The following is an 18,161-nucleotide window of genomic DNA, read 5'->3' on the forward strand; positions in this document are numbered from 1 at the left end:
ATAACATTATTGACTTGCGATTTCATTGATTGTTTTATTTTATTTTGTTACTTATTGTTTCTTGTTAGTTAATGTTTAGATTTTTCTTGTTGAAATTAATGGGTTACTTGGGATGGGATGCTTTGTTTATTGTTTCGAGCTTAGTTACATTCCATTTTGAATCATTAATTTGCAACGGTTTGTTTTTTTTTATTGAAAATGTTGAAGCTACTGAATCCGTAGTAGCAGGAAAGGCGGCTACAGTGGCAAAAATGACCACGTTGTGAAGATTTTTTGATTTTCTCTTCAGATAGATTCCTCGGGTTGCTGGCATCATAGCCACCATACAATCCGAATAGAGTTTAATGCAGCTGGCCGCCTTTCTTGGTTGATTATTTTGATTGTTATTTTAGTCTTCTATTTTCAAAGGAATATTGTTATTTGTTGTTCTAAATATAAATTCATGAAATTGTGCTTTTTTTTAAAACCCTATTTTTTGATCTTCTTGACTAAATTAAGATATTCTCTATGCATGCGCATTATTATTTAAGATAATCAATTTATTATTCTCAGACAATCTTTGTACATCGTTTTAATTAACTTAGATTAAACCAAGAGATTTCATTTATTGCGCAGTAATTAGAAGACAAGATAGCGTTGTAGAATAAAAACATTTAAACTGGATAATGTATCAATTCTACAATTAAATTGTGAAAGATATCAGGGCGGGTTGCGAGGTAAAAGAACACTTCTTACGGTAAAACAATTTTTCTACGTTTCCGTGGGCATCAGCAAGTAAATATTATGTCCATTATAAAGACAATTTTAAGCTAATTTTAGATGACAATAGTAGACACCCATTAAGACAGGCAAACCCAAAGTTTCAAAAAAATATATATCACTTGCTTCAGCGGAGAAGGTAAACATCGTAAGGAAACCTGCAAGCCTGAGAGTTCTCCATGATGTTCCCGCAAGTGCGTGGAGTCCACCAATCCGCATTGGGCCAGCGTGGTAGTCTGCGCTCTTAACCCCTTCTCATTGTGGGAGGAGTCCCGTGTAGATGCAGGATCTTTATGGCGCCATCTGTTCTTAAAATATGAGTACCTTCAAATCAAGAATGGATAGGCATTTTGTAGGCAAGCGCGCTCCACCTTAAGCTGGAAAAATGGAAGTAAGGAAATAAATTATATAAGGAAAAGTCATTATATTACAATAATAATATACTTTTTTTGTAACTTAAGAGCTAGATTCTTGTCGCTGGAGCCCTCTCCAACCTTGACCATCGCCCTCTCATTTATCACTCTAGTATAAGTAGTCCATACAATAATACACAGTCAGTAGAATATGAAATCTTCCGTTTTAACCGCGCAAGACACACCAATCTTATCCACGGTGAAAGGCCCATCTGAAATAAAGTTACAGGGTAAAATAAATCTCTAATACTAGCATCGCACGGATCTCCTCTTATAATGAGACGGGTTTAAGCCGTAGTTCACCACGCTGGCCCAGTGCAGATTGGTGGACTCAAAACATGTTTGAGAAAATTATGACAAACTTTCAGGCATGCACGCTTCCTCACGATGATTTCCTTCACCGTTGAAGCTAGTTATATTTTAATTGATTGAAACGCATATAAATTATACAAGTTAGAGATAAAAGCTGGGATTCGAATGCGGCCCCCGAAGGTGAAGACGAAGCCAATCAAAGTCAAAGTCAAAGTCAAAGTCAAAGTCAAAAATATCTTTATTCAAGTAGGCCCACAGGTGGCACTTTTGATGCGTACATAAGAACCACACGGTAGTGAGATGATGGCGATAACCACATTCGTAAACTTAAAACTAAAGCTACGAGGGTTCCAAACGCGTCCTGGTCTAAGAAGAAGCCCATAACAAACTTAGCCGGGTGTTTTTTTTTTTTTTGTTATCACCATCTCACAATGTCATTTTAAATTATTAGAAGAGCAACCTGGTTAGAGCTATAATTTACACCCAAGCTTTTTTATCGTTTACGTAGTCCTTTATACTATAATAGGACTTTTCTATAAGCTTACGTTTAATACAAACTTTGAACTTTTTAAGAGACATCTCCAAGATCACCGCTTCAATCAAATCAATCAATCAAAAATACTTTATTGCACACAAGAAAAAAAAAATAGAGAACAAAGGTTCAAGTCAATTAAAATTGTGTAACAAAGGCGGCCCACTTATATCACTTATAGTGATTTCTTCCAGGCAACCATTATGAGGAATTGGCTCACATATGAATCCGTATAGGGGTGCGCAAAACTCTAAGAATATACATACAAATTAATAATTACAAAAACAGTACATATATAATATAAAATAAAATACTATATGGTAAAAGCTTCGTATTGGATTACTAAGTATCAATCCAATTTTAAGTATAAGTTTATCAATACTACGTGCGCTCCGCGGTTTTGGCCGTGGCGAACAAGTCAAAGTCAAATATTTCTTTATTCAAATAGGCACATAGATGGCACTTTTGATGCGTTATTATAAACAAAATGTGTACACAGCAGTGAGTAGTGATGGCGATAACTACAATCGTAAACTTAAAACGAAAGCTACGAGGGTTCCGATCGCGCCCTGGTCTAAGAAGAAGCCCACAACAAACTTAGCCGGGTGTTATTTTTGTTATCACCATCTCACATTATCATTAGAAAATATTTAAGAAGCAACCTGGTTAGAGCAATTGTTTACACCCAAGCTTTTTTATCGTTTGTACACGTAACTCTTTTTATTGCAATTACATGCGCATCATTGTAAAAATTTAATTTCATTCCAAATTTGAGTAATACGTTGCGAGAAGTGGTGTTCCACAACTTCGGTTGGTGAATTGTTACAGTGTTTATAGGCGATGGTTTTCCAACTACCACCAAATGTGCCATTTGCTTGGCCCGACAATTATTACTATAATAATAAATATATTAAAAACAATCCGAGCTCTAGAGCCCTGACCGGTTGCTTGGGTACTCAAAAGCCCCGCCAGTGGAGGAGTGTTTTTTATTTTTCTTTTATAATTTCACTCATGAAAATTAAAACAAAAAAAGTATATAAATAAATGTTAGATATAAAATAATAATGATAAGTATGTAAGTAATTATATTAATGTTGTTTTGGCTTACTACATATATTTATCTTGTACACGGGCGTGAGAGTTAATCTCGATAATAATAATAAAAATTTTTTCAGGCATCAAGGCTCATAATTTTCTTATTAAAAATACATTATTTCTATATAACTAAAAGTTAATTAAAAAATATTACACAAAAATGAATGCATAATATTTAAATATACGAATCACTGCCGCTCCAATCCATTTGAAATGGCACAACAATGACTCGCATACCTGCCAGCTACGATATCAGAAGTTGCAAGAACTAAAGAGTAATGTAAGCCATACTAAAAAACATTATAACAGTCTATATAGTCTGGGAAAGTAAATAAACCTCACCTATTGGGAACCACTCCTTCATGGGTATTCCAGATTCAAGTCTCATTGCAGCAATGGCCGCTCTCAATGCAAACGACACTACAATTCCCATACATGTCGCCGGTTCTCCAGTTCCTAGAACAGCAATTCGATGCACTTCGTATACTATCACCTCTATAGACTAAAGTTGCGTTTTTTTTTATTCCTCTACAAGTTAGCCCTGGAACTCACTTGGTGGTAAGTGATGATGCAGTCTCAGATGTTAGCTGGGGTGTAACCTGTTAGGGAGTGGGGTAGTCATACCCCTTATCGGTTTATATGCGACGTCGAACCAAAGTCAAAGTCAAATATTTCTTTATTCAAATAGGCACATAGATGGCACTTTTGATGCGTTATTATTTACAAAATGTGTACATAGCAGTGAGTAGTGATGGCGATAACTACAATCGTAAACTTAGAACTAAAGCTACGTGGGTTCCAATCGCGCCCTGGTCTAAGAAGAAGCCCACAACAAACTTAGCCGGGTGTTCTTTTTGTTATCACCATCTCACATTGTCATTAGAAAATATTTATGAAGCAACCTGGTTAGAGCAATTGTTTACACCCATACTTTTTTTTCGTTTACGTAATCCTTTATACTATAATAGGACTTTTCTATAAGCTTTCGCTTAATACAAACTTTGAACTTCTTTAGTGACATCCCAAAGATATCAACCGGTCATTTAAAGGAAATTGTATACAATTTTACAATAAATTTGTAAAATTGTATACAATTTCCTTTAAATGAATTGCTTATTTTGTGTAGTCTAGTGTACTGCACTGCAAGTTTATTTTTGCTTCTAACGTTCAAATTATTGCAGTCACATTTTCTTTTAAATTTTGATATATTTTTGTGAACATATATCAAATATGTATTGGCTATAGAGTGTCATTATTTTAACATCTTTAAATTTATCTTTCAATGACATTTTATAGATCGCAAGAACAGCCTTCTTCTGCAAGCACGAAAATAGTGCCAATATCAGCAGCATTACCCCATAGTAAAAATCTATATGACATAATGCTGTGAAAGTAACTAAAAGTTAGCTAGCAGTTTCTATGTCTGTCAGGTGACGTATCTTCTTTACTGCATAGGCAGCAGAACTAAGCCTGTTCGATAAATTATTTACATGAGGGCCCCATTGAAGTTTAGCATCTAACGTTATTCCTAGAAATACTGTTGTATCCACCGGATTCCATTCCTCATTATTAAGTAGTATAGTGGTTTTTACATGTTTAACATTTGGTAATGTGAATTTTATGCACTTAGTTTTACTTTCATTTAAAACCAAATTATTAGCTTCAAAACATTGTACTACTTTAGCGAGATAGTTGTTTACATCGTCTAAAGCTAATTCACGTCTCTTAATTTTGAACAGAAGTGATGTATCATCAGCAAACAATACTATCCCGTGATTGTCCTGAACAAACCGGAACACTTAATCGCTTAGCGGTTCGTCTGTGTCGGTAGGGACCAGACCAGACGAGAGAGAGTTCAGAAATCATAAATTTAATAAATTCCTAAATTTCCTCTGCCGGGAATCGAAACCGGGTCCCCCTGTTTACACCGTTTCACCGTTGCGCCAGGGAGGTAGCCAAAAATCATTGAAAAGGAAAATAACTTGTTTTGCTTGGGGTACCAGAGCAATAACGGAATATCTCTAACAAATATCAACTTGATACGATATTCGTTTAGGTTTATTATGGTGCTAGAAGAATCAGCGGCGATAAAACAAATGAATGAATGATTGCACTTTTCTGTACACCACAAAAATACAAAATTTAACAGAATCATCATCATATCAATCCATCACCAGCCCACTTCAGGGCAGGGCATGGTCTCTTCCCACAATGAAAAGGGGTTAAAGGGTTAAGGCCCTAAACCAAAACGCTGGCCGAGTTCGGATTGGTGAACAACAGAATATAAAGAGCAAATTAGATTGAGGGTAGCGATAAAGCTGCCAAATTGTGACAGCCTTATCGCTACATAGCTATCGATTCTAGGCGACCAAAGGCCTAAAAAAACATATCTACAGATCTGATCTAACTACAGAAAGATAGGCCAAATGATTGGCGATTAAGCTTTTAATATCGCTCCAAGGTCTCCTGATAAAGACACACCGAATTAATAATTTCTTACCTTTCGCTCCAAGAATTACATCGTTACTAAACGATCGTTTTCTAAAATAAATCCGGAAATCTTGTGGAATATCCCTGGCTTGAGGCACCCAATACTCCCAAGTTCTATTGGTAAGCAACTCCCCTGTGTCAGGATTAAAAACTAAGTTTTCGGAAGTCCAGTAACCAGTTCCCATGATAAAAGCACCTTCAACCTTAAATAAAAAAAGTTTGTTAATCCTATTAGGTAAGCAGGTATCAATTATTTAAAAATATTTTTATTTAATAAGTGGATCGTCTAGCCAAGTTAAGATAGCACAATTAAAGTATATAACTGAATATGTGACCGAACTTGTGTATTGCGATTTTCATTCACACTTTATTTGTAAGAGATATTTATAAGAGAATTTGTAATTTGAATTCTATAAAGATTGCTTTGCTATACCATGAGCATACAATGTCACATAAATATTATGACATTAATCTATTTTGTTTTATCACAAAAGTTCAACTCCTAAAAACCAAAACAGCATAATAAGAAGGATAATTGATTGAACACAGTGGATTTGCACAATCAATTATACTGGTCTTAAATTTGGATTACATAACCTAAACCTGCTAAAACGTCGTGAATTTTACATTCGCAGGTAGTAACATATTAAATCAATAAATTTAACACTTGCGAATTAGGTTGTTAATTTTATTAAAATGTAGATGATGTTCATGTAATTAAAGGCTAAAAAAGTTCGACTTACTTGTCCCACATCTATTTCAGGATTCACACTTCGACCTGTGTCTTCTAGTATATCAGCTCTAATGAATTGCCACTCTCCAGTAAGGCCATCCACTTCGACTTCGGCTAGAGCAATTCCATAAATGTGATAACTTTGAATATCTTTCGTATTAACTAAATTATGTACTTGCAAGTCGATCTCCATTTCGTAAGCTTTTTTTATTAATTCTTCCCACGTGGGATTGTTCATCTGACTCCGGACTGGCTCTAATCTACTCAACAGTTCCTCGCAACATCTCCGAATACCAACGCTCACATTTTGTGACGTCAAACTACCACCAGAAGGGAAGACGTTCGGTCCAATTGTAGTATCGTTTGGTTTTATTTGAATTTTCTCCAAAGGGATCTTTAGTAAATAAGCACATACTTGGGCAGCTCTTGTATTTATCCCCTGACCCATTTCAACACCAGCATGCGCAATTGCTACAGAGCCATCATCACTATACACACTCATGTTTACATCCAAATGAGTGTACCCAATGGGAGTCCATCTAAGAAAACTAGCCTTTAAACCACGCTTTTTCCATCTGTTATCTAAATTGAATTTTTCAACTGCCGCTTTTCTTTCGGTGTATTGCGAGTTGTTCTTCATTGTCTCTGCCATTTCTTGCAGGTCACTGTGATTCGTTGTATCTAAGTTTGCTAAACGCACATCAAATGTATCCAAGTTTAACTCGTAAGATATTCTTTCTAGTATCAACTCCGCCATAGCTACGTTTTCCAAAGTACCTAGTCAATCATCAATAAGATTTATCCATGTTTTATAGATGTAGATTAAAATTTAAAAAAAATATTTATCGTAAGCTCGCGTGCACCAATAACTGGGTTAAAATTAAGTAACCCCGGGTTTTAAATTTGGGTTGAATGGTTAAATTTTAATTATATGTTGCATTTTGCCGCATTTTGCCACAAACAGAGTTACTTACCCTGGGATTTCTTTATTTTACTCTGGTAATATCGGTCTTTGAGTGGGATACCTTTATACGTCTATTTTGCATTACACACTGTATATTGCTGTGTCACGTAAGTGGTCTTTTAAAAACGTTTGAACGACATTTCGTTTTGTTTGTTTAATTTTTGAAACTATACTTATACTAACTTTACACAAAAGCTCTCTTATGTTAATCAATTTCGACATTACTAATCCTGAGTTAGCACTTACAATAATATTAGTATAATTCATAGAGGTTAGTATGAGTTAGTAATAAAACCCTCCACAACTAATAGGTTAAAAAAATTAAACTATAACCTACGATTAGTCCCTAACACTTCATTACGCAAGGCATAATTGTAATTTAACCCCATATTAGCAGCTAACTCTAGTTTAAGACAATTAAAGTGGTTGGTCTTAGTACTTCAACACTTGACTTTGACGGCCGATTGGCGCAGTTTTTAGCGACCCTGCTTTCTGAGCCCAAGGCCGTGGGTTCGATTGCTACTACTGGAAAATGTTTGTGTGATGAGCATGAATGTTTTTCTGTGTCTGGATGTTTATATGTATACTAGCGGACCCCAGCGCCATCTGTCGGGCTGATTTGTGAATCTAAACCATCCAGGGTGCCACCCAAACTGCATATGACCCGGGTAAGGAGGCGTTGCCTCGAGGCCCGTACCCCCGACCGGCCTATTGGCCGCTTGGAGATGACCCACACGACACCCAAACGCATACCGAAAAATTCATTCAAATCGGTCCGGCCGTTGAGGAGGAGTTCAGTGACATACACACGCACACAAGAAATATATATATAAAGATTCTAATTATTTATGTATGTTATTCATAAAATATTCATCAGTCGTCTTAGTACCCATAACACAAGCCACGCTTACTTTAGGGCTAGATGGCGATGTGTGTATTGTCGTTGTATATTTATTATTTTATTACTTTATATAATCTTACCAGGAGAACGGCACCATGAGTTAGATGGAGTGTCAGTCACTGCATTATAAGCTTTAAAATTCCAAGATTCCTTGTTGTAACAATTATTGTATAAGTCAGCGCCCAACAAAAGTAAAGGTTCATTAAGGATATAACCATTATCACTATATAATTCACAATTAGTGTATTGTATTATTCCATTTCTGTTCACTCCAATCTGTAATTACAGTTTTGTTAGGAATAAAAAAGATAAATTGAGTTAAAAAAAATAAATGAAAATGCCTTATCGACAAGATACATTTATTCAATAATAACGTAGCATATATGGGAGGGCCATATATGCTACGTTATTATTGACGAAAGTCTTCGAACAGTGCGTGTTGCCAGTGATGACCTATGGCTCTGAAACATGGTCGTTAACTATGGCCCTCATAAGAAGGCTCAGAGTCTCTCAGCGGGCGATGGAGAGAGCTATGCTCGGAGTATTTCTACGCGGTCGAATCAGAAATGTGGAGATTCGTAGAAGAACCAGAGTTACCGACATAGCTCAACGAGTCGCGAAGCTGAAGTGGCAATGGGCCGTGCACATAGTTAGGAGAAAGGATGGACGTTGGGGTCCCAAGGTGCTGGAATGGCAGCCCCGAACTGGTGAGCGCGGCGTTGGTCGACCCCCAAAGAGGTGGACAGACGACATTAAGCGCGTCGCAGGTAGTAGCATGGTCCAGCTGTGGACGTCTATCGGTTGATGTGATGAACGTAGCATAACATTAATACGAACGGTTTTTTGACGTGATAACGTCTTTCAAATCGATGAACACCGCATGCTCATACAAAAAGGCATGACTCATTGTCACGTTCCGCCAGAGCCAAGCGTGCAAGCGAGAGCGCGCAGCGAGCGATACAGCGACAAAAGTGGCCTAAGCGTTCGGCTTGTAACGTATCTATATTTCTTCTATTGGGACCCTCGTTATCAAGTGAAATTATCGTCCGTAAACCGACTGCATAGAAAACCAACATATTATGTAAGCAATAAAAGGATGTCATGAATTTGCTACATCATTATCACCATCATCATCATTAACAACCCATTATAGGCGCACTACAGGACACGGGTCTCCTCTCAAAATGAGAAGGCGTATTCTCCCATGCTGGCGAAGTGCGTAGTGTAGACTTTACACGCCTATGAGCATATCACGGAGAACATCTGGCATGCAGGTTTCCTCACGATGTTTTCCTTCTCCGTTAAAGCAATTAATATTTAAATTGCTTAAATTAAAAACGCAAATAGCTCCGAAAAGTTAGTGGTGCGTGCCGGGGTTCGAACTCAGTCTCCACGAAAGGAAAGCCGAAACCTGACCCACTAGGCATCAACGCTTCCAAAATTGGCGCTTTGTAAAACGTACATACCTCAAAATTTGTTGCACATGGCATTCTTTTTCCAATTGCTCTCATGTTATTGGTAAGGGATTGTATGAATCGACACGGACGATTAAGTTTGTATGAGACCATACCACATGCTGTGGATATTTGTATAGATCGGGAAATTTTGTAGCCGTAACTGCCTCCGAGTCGACGAACGTGGACGTCGATCCTGATAGTCAGATAAAGGTTTTACAAAGGTAATCATTATTTAAACATTTCATGAGGTGCTTTAAGGCCTACCAAATAAATTTTTCGAACATTTAGTGAAAAAGCTTAAAAGAAAGTAAAGTACAGTGACGATTAGTCTAGTGACGAACAGTGACGTAGTAAAACTAGTATTTGTGATAAGTAATAAAGTCACAAGAACAAAGTGAACGTTAAATCATAGTTAGATATTGAGTTTAAGTCATTGGAATATATCTGATTTGTAACTATTTATAAGTAGAAGTTTAAGCAAAAACTCAATTTACTCATTATTCAAGTTAATAGGCTAGGTCGTAATAGGCATAAATATAATAAATAATTGGATAGTAATATTTTCAACATTAAACATCTCCCTGATGGTAAAAAAAATATAACCTGGAAATAAACTAATTTATGAAAATTATACTACTAACTAACTTTCTGGTTCATAAAGAAAAATAAAATTGACAAATAGAACCGACTTTGTTATACAACTAAAAAGCAATAATTAAATATTTGCTACAGCATTTTTAAGTCGGTACCAAGTAAAATGTAGAAATTGACTATGCATAGATCACAACGGTTTTTAAATTACAGAATTCTGAGCTAACAAACATTTAAAAAAAACGACCGAATTGAGAAGAACCTCCTCCTTTTTTCTAAGTCGTTTAACAATGACACAATTATGCAAATCTGGGATACTTTTACGTGAGTAAAATTTTACCTGCTTTGATTAATATTTAGTACTCTGTGGAGCATTTGCTGCGCTCCATCGATCCAATGCGATGCAGAATATACTTTCAAACCTTCCTCAATCGGATGGGTGACACACACCAACGTCTCCATACTAAAGTGGTATTGCCCATAAATGGCATTGTCACCTTTTATTACATTGGTTACATCATTCCCAGTTTTTGTCGCCGCTGTTGAATTTAGCAACGTCACTTTTGAAGGATCATTTTTATTTATTTTTATATCCGTGATAGGTTTCCTCGTATTCAGATAAGTGACGTGAACTAAGGAAGCAGCTTTTTGCGCTATACTTTGAGATTCAGCTACAATTATTCCAAGAGGTTGATTAAAATATTTGACTTCTCCGTTACATAGTAATTCTTCGTTCACTGGGTTGAATAGGGACGGAGCTGGTGTAAAACTATTGACGCCAGGTATATCTGCAGCCGTATAGAATGCAATAACTCCAGGTTCATGCTGTGAACGAATAAAAAGATAAATTTACACTTTTTTTTTCTTTAATAATTATTTAAAATATACATATGTATATTTAATAATAATCTGACCACAGAAATTAACCACAATGAGCACCCTACTGAGAAGACCTGCGGTCAAGTGATTTAGCGTTCTATTACAATGCCACGAAAATACCACTGATTAGGGCTATATAACTGCTTCACCCCAAAACCCCTTTTATCTTAGACTGCATTATCACGAACCACCAAGTGAGATTTGCGTTCAATGGCTATAAATGAAATAAATAAAAAAATAACCTAAACGCATAAAGCCTTACTAATAATCGTTGCATAGCTTATTGATTAAATTAACAATTATTTATTTCTTTCTGGCATCTTTAATTTTACATTTGGAAGAAGACGACAAAAACACTTAACTATATCATCAGTTTATAACGTTTATTTATAAGGGGGATAGTATATATAGTCTTTATATTAAAAATTATGTCTCTAAACAGTTAGAAAACTAAATAAATACTAATAGAACACCATATTCTTTAAATATAATAATAATATTACCAATGCTCTGCTAGGGTCGATTCTATCTATAGTACCTAAACCCACGGTAGTTAAAACGAATGCTGCAAATACTTCCTTTGGTAGCGTTGGTATATCTTCCGTGTATGAGGATTCGCCTGCACATTGAATCTAAAATAAAATAAATTTAACGATCTCAACATTTAGATTTTATTTTAATGAATATGGTATTTTTTTTTACGCATATGTATTACCTAAACCAGTCAATAAATTAAAATCAATGCCAAAAAAACTAAGTTTCCTTACCAATGCTTCTAGCTTCGGAATAGGCTGATTAAGCGGCCATAGCGAGGGATTCGTTTCAAATATTTGGCGACCTTCTGAAACTGGTCTTGTCTCACTTAGCTTAACGGCTCCAGATACGTGCCGGCGATTAAGTATGTTAGAAGGACAAAGTGAAAGAAGGCCCTAAAAAAGCATGAGTTAAATAAGGTACAACTAAATCAGTTTCGTTGAAGGAAATAGAAGGACTCAGATTTAACTAATTATAGAACTTACTACAAAAATTGAAGATCAAATTTGAATGGAAAATATATTAGTATAAATAAAAGGTAACATTTTATTGTAAAATACGTGAATTGCAAATAACACGTGTTACCTCAACCAGAATTGGTTTTAAATACATAATTTACTTTTTTATCATTATCACCATCGTCATGATTATTAACCCAATATAGTACCAGTTTAAAGCAAGTGATATTTTAATTGCTTTAACGAATGTTACTCAAAAAAGTTGAAGAACAACCACAATAACAATAACAATCACCTCTACTCTATTTTTTGATGTTAAAAGAAAATTTCTATAACCTTATAAAACAATCCTAAAGCAACTCGCCGTCTATACTCTACAGGTGGCTCTGGTAGATTTTCAGTTACCACTATTTCATTTTTCAATACATTGATAGCACTTTGCAACGTTTCATTCCTAAACAGGCTCTTGCCAATCAAATATTTTTCAGTATTCCACGCTCGAATAAATGTTGGGGAAAGACCGCCATAGACAATTCTGCATCTTTTGACTGTGGTTGCTGCATCAATTTTGTAGAGAAAGCCGGCATGTATTAACGCATGCGCATTCTGGGCTCGGGGCATAATCTAAAATGAGTTTCATACTGTTAATTTAGAAAGTTTGAGTACAATGTTAAAGCATTCAAAACCAATTTATCTCAGCGACACAATCTTACCTTGTAAGTAACTAATTTATGCTCGTAATTAAGTGGTGGCAACAGAATGTTAGTTATAATTTTTTTTGTCATATCCTCATTTAAAAATTCTTGCATGGATAAAACTTTAAAGCTTGCGAAAGAGACCACTAAAATCAACAAAAGCCATTACAGTATATTTTGTTCATATTATCCATACTTATATTAAAATATAATTTAAGTATGCATAATATCCTGGAGATGGATAAAGAAAACCCAGATAATGCGTGTATCCCAGTACACCGACAGGATAATTTTCATTGCAGATAACAAACGGGTTCTTGTTCTTAAATAAGATTTATAAGAGGATTTCTCAATCCTTAATAATACTTACTGATTCTTAGTTGGGCACCAACAGTTTCAAGAAGTAGGAAAAGGTCTGACTTAAACTCACGATAGCGATGTTTTAACATTAAATTTCCTGCTATGGTTCCTAGCTGTTATAATTTTGGTAAAGTACACACATTAGTCATCAATTGATACGAAATACAAACTAAATGGATTTAACAAAAGAATGTGATTAAAGTTGAACATGTGATATGCCAGACTATATTATTTTATGATTATCTGAGGGCTTACTATGTTTTAATGTTGTGGACGTTTTTTTTTCAAAATTATAATCCTTTTTATAAAGATGCCAACAGAATTTGCTATTTCAAAATAATATAGCTAAAAGCGTCGATTTATTATAGTGCAAAGTGTAATAGTTCTATTAAAGCATGCAAGCTCAATGTATAAAGGAAGAAGTAGGATATATTGTTTAAAAAACAACACTAACATATTTCTTCTTCTTCTTCTAAAATGTTGAAAACAAAAATAAGACTTTATGGAGCCAGAAAAGATAAAACTAGATTGTATCTGTTTAATATCATGGACTTGTATTATTACTTTTATATTCTAAATCCTTTAACACACGTCTAAAACTAAGAAAGTCTCGTTTACCATACTTAAAAGAACCTCCTTACTTTTTAGCTTAAATCTAATATATCTCATAATATATGAGGGCAGCACTCGTTACTTTGCACAATTCCATAATTTAAAATATAATAATATAATTTGCTAAACTCCGCGAAAAGCAGGAGAACCTGAGGAATTTCCGAATCCTCCTGAGGATACTCCGGTGTTGGAGCGAAAAGTAGACTCTCTACGCATTTTTCGCTTGGCATATTTCCGAAGATCTGTGTGTTATGGAGAAGATAGAAGAAATTATAAATTATATTATACAGATTCTCCTGCTTATCGCGGAGTATAGCAAACTCAGCTTTCATAAGCACCTATAATAGCTGACGCTCTCTTGCAAAACTTACGTTTCTGATTGTAACATGTGCAACAAGACTTAAATGATCATTAATCACTTTGAGATAGCTAAAATTTTCAGCATTAGCCACATTTGTAAATATATTTGTGAGTTCAGTAAGAGTTACGCCAGCACCGATAACTAAATTTTGATCTATATAATTGCATTTTAATTCTGTTACACGGCTGATGTCTATAAGCACTTTTGGATACTCCAATATTGGATATACACCTGAAAAAAAATTATTGATTAATTAGTATTATGAATTCGAAAGTCTATTTGTTTGTTTGTTTTACACTCCTTCACGCCCTCACTAAGCAACCAATTAACTTGATTTTTCCTAAAATTAGTTGAAAGGACAGAGAGTAACATAGGCTACTTTTAACCCCAGGATAACAAACAGTTTCCACTGTATTTGCTCCTTTGCCCGATATTAATATTTAAAAAAAAAACAAAATTAATAACGACGGTCAAAGAACGCGACCAACAACTAGAAGACGTATAAAACGTTCATGGACACTATCTATGTCACAATCCTAATTATGAAAACATCACAAATCAACAGCTCGATTTCGTAAACAATGAATATTAGGAAAAAGCTAATTGTATTTAGTTTTATTAGGAATTTATTGGTACCAAAATATTATTACAATAATTATCCACATTAGTAACCCTTGTTATTGCGCACTATATTAGGTGGCGAAATATTTGCACGACTCGCTGAATTAAAATTTTTAAAGTGTAATTTTGTAAGAAAACCGTTTGAAATTTCACCGGTAATCGAGTGCTAAATTGACGTCGAATGAAAAAAAAACTCCTACCTTTCCCAGTGTTACCAGCAACAAGCATATACGACTGTGCTTCCCATCGTTGCCATATAACAAAAACTTCGTACAGCGTGTAAACTCGATACCAGTCTCTATCATCACATAATCTTATATGCACTGTTTCACTAATAACTTCATTACGTGATACCAGACACCAGTCAACATCATCACAGCTGCTTTCGGAACAGGCTTCTCCCGACTTCTTGCATATTTTTAAATCTTCTATATCCAGTATATCTAAAGAGTTGGGAGCATCTGAAGCGAACTTCTTGAAGGCATCTAAGATTGGTCTGTACCCTGTACATCTGCACACGTTGCTCGCTAAGGACTGTTCTGTTTCTAGCATTGTTAGCTTTCTTGATTTCATCAAACTATAAATAATAAATTATTATTACTTACTATTAGCTCACTGGTGTTAGTCACTACAAACAGACAGATTTGACGTTAAAAAATTCCTTGTAAAGTACTATTAGACATAAATGAAATTTTAATTTGATTTGTTAGCACAGTGGTATTTTCCACTATAGATCAAGTTTGAGTGCTAGCCTAGAAAGTTAGCAGTGTCCACCCCTTTCTTTGGAGAGCATGTGAAGTCTTCAGTATTTAACATTTAGTATTTAGCACCAAACTACATTGGAGGAACGTGGTTGCTCTATGCCCTATAAAGATTATCTCCCATTGTGCGAAGGCCTGTCTCCAGTAATGGAACCTTACTATAGGTTCTTACTCACAGAATACTAACAACTTTGCGAGTTACAATCGAATGACCATTCATAGCGTCACTACTTTAAATAAGGTTGACGGGGTAAAGAAAAAATATTTTTCCATTCCAATTTTGATGAATGAAGCCGTCGTTTATCACCCATCAGTTTATATCAGCATAGCTTACTCGTCAGTGCTTTACATTGATTCGCAATGTCGCACATAACCAATAAATGTAACTCGGCAAGGGCAAATAATCTAATTATTATGAAAATGTTTTTTGCTTTCAGGCAGCTACGGATTTACTCTATTTGTGTCCCAACAATTACTACAGAGAACCAACTATATAACCTTAGAAATCAGATCTTGATGGGTTTAAGGGTAGGTACCAGAATACCACACATAAAATGTATTTCTAATAACTCGATTTAGACAGTTGATTTTTATTTCAAATCACGTATATTTAAGTTTGCAAATAAAAGTTAACAACCCATATATGGCAACCCTAATTGTAATTACTTCAAATCGAATCAACATAATATTATTGTGAATGTATGTGCATAGGAACGTGTGCTAAATATGATTGTTTCAATATTATCTCGGACCTTATTGCTGTTGTAATAAGTGCATTAACCGTGTGTCCATTTGATCTTGAATGCAAACACAGCTAATGTTAGGGTTGTCATAACGTATTTTTTAATGAAGCCTTTCGTTTCTCTTAAAGTATTGATCTCAGAAAAACAAAACCCAACAAAAGTTTATCATTCTCAATAATACTGTAATGACTAATTGGTTAACTAGCCAAGAAATATTTGTTATTAACTTTGGCTTTAATAAGTATTTATGTATATTATTCATAAAAAAATATATTCATCAGTAATTTTAGCACCCATAACACAAGATACGCTTACTTTGGGGCTAGATGACGATGTGTGTATTGTCGTAGTATATTTATTTTTTTATTTAATGTCAAGAATACTGTAACGACTTATTGGTTAAGTAGCCCTTTTATCATTTCTTAATCTTACCTGTACATATTCATGATCATTCCAGGGGAGCAATAACCACACTGGGATCCATTCGTCTCGGCGAGGGTGGTCTGCAGCGGATGGTATCCATCCAAACGATTCCCAATTTTTTCGATCGTTTCGATTTCCCAGTCTTGGCATGACGTTATCGACACCATGCACTGCAATAAATAAAAACTGGCTAAGTGCGTGTTGGACTTTCACACGAAGAGTTCCGTACCATGGTGCTTGCTGCAATGCTTGCCTGTAGCCGATCTGAAGGTACTAATGTTATAAATGCGAAAGTTTGTATGTCAAAGTCAAATTCAAAAAATATTTTTTCAAGTAGGCCCATAGGTGGCACTTTTGATGCGTACACTACATGAGAATTACACGCTAGTGAGATAATGGCGATAAACATATTCGTAAACTTTCGTAAGAAGAAGCCCACAACAAACTTAGCCGGGTATTTTTTTTGGTTATCACCATCCCACATTGTCGATTTAAAATTATTATAATAGCAACCTGGTTAGAGCAGTAATTACACCCAAGCATTTTATTGATTACGTAGCCCTTTATACTTTAAGATGGATCGATGGATGTTTTAAATCTTTCAAGTAAAAGGGAAGGCTGATAGCCTGATTAAACACATAGGCTACTTTTGAACCCGGACAAATGTGTAATTCCAAATGGATTTATGAAAAACCATAAAAACGTGGACAAAGCCGCGGGCAAAAGCGAGTCTATTACAAATAAGCCATAATTATTGTGGCTTTCTATGATAAAAATAAATTATAGATATTGTTACTCTAAGTCTAATAATGACATAGAGTAACAATCTCATGGAGATAAAACTTAAACTCGGCGTATATTTTACGAGATAATAAAATCTTAAAAATAAAATACATTTGGGAGGGGAGCTAACTTCTATAAGTAAAGCACGCTGCATTCTTTATTTAACAAAAAATTGTTGATTGCAACGCCAATATCTGACTGACGATACTTCCATATTTTTAAGCTAGGTACTTTTTTTTTTTAATAATTGATACACTAAGCAGATGTCGCAACTGATGGTAAGTGGAATCCATCGCCTGTAAACAGAGCAACACTTCGCAGGGCATGCAAGAAACACATCCTGCAAAGTACTGACCTATGTTTACAACCTGAGGCGTAGATGTAAAGTCTCGTGTGCCTTTAATTACACCGGCAACCACGCCATTCATACCGAAACACAGCATCATGATAATGCTTCCGCGCACCCTGTCACAAAAAGCTCTACTAGTATTTTAGACTTACTGATACTTTAGATTACTTTTAAGCATTTCTGTGGGAGTCTTTCTCCTCCTCTAATGTCTCCTTAAATATAGTTCAACGGGTACATAACCACGATAATATTTTAGGATTTGTTGATGTTTCGACCCAGTTGCATGGATCGTGGGACGACGGACTGCGAAGGTACGAGATGTCAAGTTGGATATC

At 35.3% G+C, this 18,161-nt stretch overlaps 1 protein-coding gene across 1 annotated transcript in view; it reads right to left on the reverse strand.

Moving 5' to 3' along the window:
* Positions 1 to 18,161, reverse strand: part of LOC120631672 (xanthine dehydrogenase-like) — a 169,171-nt gene that overhangs the window by 142,481 nt on the left and 8,529 nt on the right. The window contains exons 3-5 of the mRNA XM_039901340.1: positions 16,704 to 16,864; positions 14,968 to 15,344; positions 14,153 to 14,377 (exon numbers count right to left, since the gene is read on the reverse strand). Coding sequence (XP_039757274.1) covers positions 14,153 to 14,377; positions 14,968 to 15,344; positions 16,704 to 16,864 — 763 coding nt within the window. The remainder of the gene's footprint in view (positions 1 to 14,152; positions 14,378 to 14,967; positions 15,345 to 16,703; positions 16,865 to 18,161) is intronic.

Source organism: Pararge aegeria, chromosome 18, assembly GCF_905163445.1.
Source record: "Pararge aegeria chromosome 18, ilParAegt1.1, whole genome shotgun sequence".
Classification (NCBI taxonomy): Eukaryota; Metazoa; Arthropoda; class Insecta; order Lepidoptera; family Nymphalidae; genus Pararge; species Pararge aegeria.